This window comes from Notolepis coatsorum (genome assembly GCF_963971535.1).
Source record: "Notolepis coatsorum genome assembly, chromosome: 1".
Lineage (NCBI taxonomy): Eukaryota > Metazoa > Chordata > Actinopteri > Aulopiformes > Paralepididae > Notolepis > Notolepis coatsorum.
In genome coordinates, this window is record NC_140165.1 from 14,441,064 (window position 1) to 14,447,847 (window position 6,784).

The 6,784-nt window shown below is 48.2% G+C and overlaps 1 protein-coding gene across 1 annotated transcript in view; it reads right to left on the minus strand.

The window, feature by feature from the left end:
- LOC311223607 (plakophilin-4-like) overlaps nucleotides 1-6,784 on the minus strand; it is a gene marked incomplete at both ends in the record, with an annotated part of 77,144 nt that overhangs the window by 31,468 nt on the left and 38,892 nt on the right. Inside the window, 2 exons of the mRNA XM_084308382.1 lie at nucleotides 3,744-3,930; nucleotides 5,019-5,232. Coding sequence (XP_084164508.1) covers nucleotides 3,744-3,930; nucleotides 5,019-5,232 — 401 coding nt within the window. The remainder of the gene's footprint in view (nucleotides 1-3,743; nucleotides 3,931-5,018; nucleotides 5,233-6,784) is intronic.

Here is a 6,784-nt window from a genome sequence, read left to right on the forward strand (position 1 = left end):
CTGAGCTCTAGTGGGGAGCAGAGGAGAGAGGACTGCACAATAGAACTGAGCTCTAGTGGGGAGCAGAGGAGAGAGGACTGGACAATAGAACTGAGCTCTAGTGGGGAGCAGAGGAGAGAGGACTGGACAATAGAACTGAGCTCTAGTGGGGAGCAGAGGAGAGAGGACTGCACAATAGAACTGAGCTCTAGTGGGGAGCAGAGGAGAGAGGACTGGACAATAGAACTGAGCTCTAGTGGGGAGCAGAGGAGAGAGGACTGCACAATAGAACTGAGCTCTAGTGGGGAGCAGAGGAGAGAGGACTGGACAATAGAACTGAGCTCTAGTGGGGAGCAGAGGAGAGAGGACTGCACAATAGAACTGAGCTCTAGTGGGGAGCAGAGGAGAGAGGACTGGACAATAGAACTGAGCTCTAGTGGGGAGCAGAGGAGAGAGGACTGGACAATAGAACTGAGCAGCAAGTCAAGTCAGCTTTATTTATATAGCAGGTTTTACAATGATTAAAGCAACTTGTGCAGTACAGCAACTTGCAAACATAGCCACAACACTGGTAAATAAACTACCCTCCCACTCAGGGCATTTTGGGGTAGAACACATCATAGCCTACTCAGTGGCGGCTCGCCACTAGGGGCGCTCGGGCGCCGCCCCCCCTCAGGCCCCTGGTTATATGAGAGAAGAACAAGAAAAATTATTTTTTTGTTTTTTGTTTTATAGCCCTATAAATAATATAAACATGTTTAAAATGAATAATATTTACTAATTTTAAGTGTTTGTGTTTCCAATGCACAATATAACGTTAATATATAAAATAAAAAATACTCGTTTTTCTGAACAGGAAGTGACTCACTTTTTTTAAATTTTTTTGTATTTCTCTGCCCGGGCTAGACGCAATAGCGCTCTGAGTGCGCGTCACTGTTTGATCGCTGTATCCGTCGCAGCCAATCAGTGCGTAACGCGTTGTGCGTTGAAATATGACTATTATGTTGGAATCCGGGCGCGATTTGAAGCGGTCTAGGCAGCAGCGTCAAGAATTTCTGTAGCCGCATTTCGCGGAGACGCTCTCTGATTGGCCGACGTCAGTTTTTTTTTTCCGTAGCAGCATTTCGCGGAGACGATCTCTGATTGGCCGAATCCAATTTCTATGTTCCAATTCTAGGTTGGTGGTAGATAGTTGTTGTTGTTGTGAGATGCAGCTGTTTGTCTTAGAGCGTGACTGCAAGTTCTTTAGACGGTTAAGCTTAGGCACTCTTTCAAAGTTGGTTAAGGTTAGAGTTTGTCTTAGAGCATGGCGATAGAACGCCAGGTAGTTTGCAGTCTGTTCGACGCGGAAATGGACAAAGAAATGAAGTACTTGTGTTGTGTGGTGCTAACTGCTAACAGCTAACACTTGGCTAACAAGCTATATGGCGGATGCAGTCTGGACAGTGGTCTGGAATACATCAACAGTGGATTATACACTTTATCAAGCCCTCCTGCCCTGGACGTTTCAACTAAACAGTGAGTCTCTCTCTCTCTCGCTCTCTCTCTCTCTCGCTCTCGCTACACAGCTGTCTCCGCGAAATGCGGCTACGGAAAAAAGTATTGACTGTGCTTGCTGAGACGATAATAGGCTAGCGATTCAAAACGTGCTGCTGTGTTGTGAACTATAACATTAATTTAGCTGCTGCTGATGCATAATGAATGAATGGTGAGTTGTTTAAAATGACAACATACATGTGTTAATTATTTTATTGGATTGATCCGAGAGACAGAGAGAGAGATTGCTCCAGAGCATCTCAGAGCATTACATTTTCAACTCGACCTAACGTGAACTGCGACCCACAAGGCTGCGATAGTACCAGCCGCTACTGAGCCTACTACAATAACCTAGGGGTCCACAAAGACAATTTCAAACTAGAAATGGTAACAGCTGAGGTACTAAAAAAACTGAGCGCCCTCCAACCTAACAAGGCCACTGGCCATGACAACATCCCCTCCAAATTCCTCAGAGACTCAGCAGCCGCCATCACCCCAGTCATCACACACATAATAAACCTCTCCATAAAACAGGGACACGTCCCCAAGGACTTCAAAATTGCGAGAGTAACCCCCCTGCACAAAAAGGGCAGCAAATTAGACCCAGGCAACTACCACCCTGTTTCTATTCTTACCTCCATCTCGAAAGTCATGGAAAAAATAGTATACGAACAGGTCGAAAAGTACCTTGCGGAAAAAAATCTAATCTTCGAATCTGGCTTCAGAACATCCCACTCCACTAACACATGTCTTCTCTATTTGAACCCGTCCAGACCAGCAGCTCGACTGGAGAGGAGCTCAGAGGACCAGTCCAGACCAGCAGCCCGACTGGAGGAGCTCAGAGGACCAGTCCAGACCAGCAGCTCGACTGGAGAGGAGCTCAGAGGACCCGTCCAGACCAGCAACAGATCGACTGGAGAGGAGCTCAGAGGACCAGTCCAGACCAGCAGCTCGACTGGAGAGGAGCTCAGAGGACCAGTCCAGACCAGCAGCTCGACTGGAGAGGAGCTCAGAGGACCCGTCCAGACCAGCAGCTCGACTGGAGAGGAGCTCAGAGGACCAGTCCAGACCAGCAGCAGTATGTTTGCATGAAGCGCTACATTTATCAGTCAACATTTTTCCTGTCTCTGCTGTGCAGGCGTCCCCCAACCGACCTGTAGGAGTCGCTGTCCACAACGTCCAGATTACCACCCATCGACTTCCACCCGCTGACTCTGCCAATTGAGCCAGTATGACGGCCGGCCCAAGCCGGAGGCAACGCCGATAGCCGGATTTGAACCCGGTGTCTCTTGCGTTGGTGACGAGCGCAATGTCCGCTGCGCCACCCAGCCACCCCGTTTGTTTATTATTATACTTTATTTTTTTTAATTTATTTTGGGGATTTCTGTATTTTTCACCCATCCCAATTCCCTTCCTGGTCGTTGCGCACATTGCCCCACTATCGGCCTGGGGAGGGTGTAGAACTACCACATGCCTCCTCCGATACATGTGGAGTCGCCAGACGCTTCTTTTCACCTGACAGCAAGGAGTTTCACTGGGGGAACGTAACGCGTGCGGAGGTTCATTTCCCCCAGATCCCCTCCCTGCTGAACAGGCGTCCCGACCAACCGTAGGAGTCGCAGTTTTACAACGACCACGACACATACCCCACCGGCTTCCCACTCGCTAACATCACCTATTGTGTTAGTAGGGACGACTGACCAAGCCGGAGGTACCGCTGACAGCTGGATTCGATCGCAGAGTCTCTGCAGTGGTAGGAGAGTGCTTAGTCCACTGCGCCACCCAGCCGCCCTGCGTTTGTTTATTTTTAAATTAGACCATAGCATCAACTCTGTCTGTCCAACAAATGGATACTAGTCATTGAAAATGTATTACAAACAGACGTAGATGGACAGACAGTGGATCAATGTAGCCGCATAACATTAACCCTTTCACTGCCACACTACCAAAGGGTTAACCCTTTCACTGCGGCAATACAGAAGGTTAACCCTTTAACTGCGACAATACAGAAGGTTTCACCCTTTCACTGCCCCACGACAAAGGGTTAACCCTTTCACAACCACACTGCATAAGGTTAACCCTTTCGCTACCACACTACAGACGGTTAAAGATCAAAGTGGGCTCACTACATTGTCGTGATTCCATTATGGAAAAACTGGATCCAGAGTAGGTGATGTGAAATGTCCCCATGACTAATAAACTCACGACATACTAATATGTTTCCCCACCTCAGGCAGCCCGTGGTGTTGCGTAGCAGCAGGGAGGAGTGGAACTTGAGCTTGTGGTGGTCGTCGCGGTGTGCCGCCGTGCTCCAGCCGGAGTGGGGGATGACCACAGTGTTGGTCAGCGTGCTCAGAGCGTCCCGGATGATGGTCATCTTGACCGCGTCGCACGATGACAGGTTCCACAGGACGCCTGGGGTGGGGATGAAGACGTGAGAATCAGAGAATCATATACAACAATGTAATATATCACCTTTTCACTCATACCCCCCACAATTTTGTCATTATGCACAATTCCCTTGCCGGTCGTTGCGCTGCCCTACTGTCGGTCTGGGGAAGGTGTAGACGACCACGTTACAGTGAATCCACCACCACCACTGGGATCTCCTGCTTAAAGGAACACGCCAACATTTTGGGAAATTAGCTTACCGTCTTCTCCAGAGAGAGACAAGAAGATAGATACCAGTTTCCTCTCTGTTCGTTCAGTAGAAAGCTATCTGGCTGCACATCAGCCTAGCTTAGCACAATGAATGGAAGCAGACAGTGCTGGTTAGCCTTCGGGAGAGGTGTTAGTTGGACAATGCCTAGGCTAACCGGCACTGTCCGCTTCCATTCATTGTGCTAAGCTAGGCTAACGTGCAGCCAGATAGCTTTCTACTGAACGCACAGAGAGGAAACTGGTATCCATCCTCTCGTCTCTCTCTGGAGAAGATGGTAAGTACATTTTCGGTACTATTTTCCTTTTTGCCTGAAATATTTCAAATTGCATGTATGATGGCAAAATTCAGTACTGTATCTACAAAAAAACCTGCAAAGCATCTGCCCTTTATTCATTTGCTTCTGATACCAAACACTCTCGACTCCCACATAGCAGCCGCCACAGAACCTGTTATACTCTCTAGAACAGCCAGTATATCAGTCCACCAGTCAGTCATGGATAAAACACATAAACAGGTTAAGTCATTAGGACAACCAGGCACATGGATAAATACTAGGGGTGGGGGAAAAAAATCGATACGTAGTAGTATCGCGATACTTTGCGTGGCGATACTGTATCGATACAGGGACACCAAGTATTGATATTTAATTATTCAGTGTTAGGGTTAACCTTCTGTATTGTCACAGTGAAAGGGTTAACCCTTTGGTAGTGTGGCAGTGAAAGGATTAACAAACCAGCCGCCCAGCCAATCTGGTCACACGCACACAAACACAAACAACTAGCAACAAACCAAACAAGCGACCACCCCACAGACTCCCAACACAGACCACCAGCCGACCTACCCGTGACCAGCTCGCGGACTTCGTTGTCGGTGGTCTTGCGGAGGAGGCGCAGCAGGGCGGGCACGCCGCCGCAGTTCCTCAGCGCCACCTTGTTGTCGTCGGTGGCCTTGCCGTAGACCAGGTTCCTCAGGGCTCCGCAGGCGCTCTTCTGGACCTCGGCCGCCTTGTGGTCCAGCAGATCCACCAGGTGCTGGATCCCGCCCAGGTGGCACACCTGCAGCACACAGAGTCCAAGGCATGGGTTTGTTTTCAACATGGGGGGGGGGGGGGGGGGGGTCTGTGCGTTCAGTAGAAAGATATCTAGCTGCACGTTAGCCTAGCTTAGCACAATGAATGGCACGGTTCATTCAGAAACTGGTATCTATCTTCTTGTCTCTCTCTGGAGAAGACGGTAAGCTAATTTCCCAAAATGTTGGCGTGTTTAAGTGGGGGGTCCAGGGGTCATCCCCTAGAATTGTTTTAACGTCAAACACTTTATTTCCTACATTCTTTTATTTAATTTTTTATTATCTTTTTCCCCCTTCTTTTTCCGTTTTTCTCCCATCCCAATGTTAGTCGTTATGCCAATTCCCAATCCCCTTCCTGGTAGTTGCGCACTCTACCCCCTACCGTCGGTCTGGGAGGGTGGAGGCTATCACATGCTTCCTCCGACACATGTGTACCCAGCCCACCGCTTCTTTTCACCTGGCAGCGCGGACTCTCACTGGGAGGTCACACTACCTCTCCCAGATCCTTCCCTTGCTGTGCAGGCGCCCCGACCGAACTGTAGGAGTCGCTGACCCACCCACGCCGGCTTCCCACCCGCTAACACTGCCAATTGTGTTAGTATGGACGGTCGGCCAAGCCGGAGGCACCACAGCCGGATTCGATCCCACTGGCTCTGTGGTGGTAGACAGACGCTTAGTCCGCTGCGCTACCCGGCCGCCTATTTCCTACATTCTTGTGTACTTTAATGCACCAATGTGTGCCTTTTCTGAACAATTTATGGTCGAAATGTCTTTATTTATGTTTATTTATATTTATGTTCATTTATGTTCAACATTCAGGTACCCGCTGACATAAATATAATATAATACAATGCAGTAAAGACTCTCAAATATTTATTCTCCTGTATCGTTTCTGCATATTCAAAACACACATATTTGGTATACATAACAACAAATCTTGACAGTCGTCTTTTATATTAGCTATATTTTTTAGTGGGACAAATTTACCCCTTTTCAATATCGAGGGGGACATAATGTCCCTGTGCGCATAGTCACTGTGTTCCGTGTTCAAAACAGGCCTCCTTGTGCGCCTCTGAATAAACACACCACTCTGGAGAGACCAGACTTTCACACATTTATTGATTTTTTTTCCTTTTGGTGGTTCAAACACCAAAGCCTTCAATTAAAAAGCATTTGTTGGTGCCAGCAGTGAAATTGGACAAATATTTCTTTGGAAGTTTTATGAGAGCAGATGGTGTGTGACTGGCAGTGTGACTGGGGAATAAAGGATATAATATTATCTCTGAGCCCTGGAAACACTGTCCAACTGCTAGAGAACTGTTCTGACATCTAAACTGGAAGGGTGTGTGTGCGTGTGTGTGTGTGTGTGTGTGTGTGTGTGTGTGTGTGTGTGTGTGTGTGTGTGTGTGTGTGTGTGTGTGTGTGTGTGTGTGTGTGTGTGTGTGTGTGTGTGTGTGTGTGTGTGTGTGTGTGTAAAGTTACGACTTCTAAATGATATATGTATACCTACAGAGACGCAAAGAGACAAACAGCGAGAGA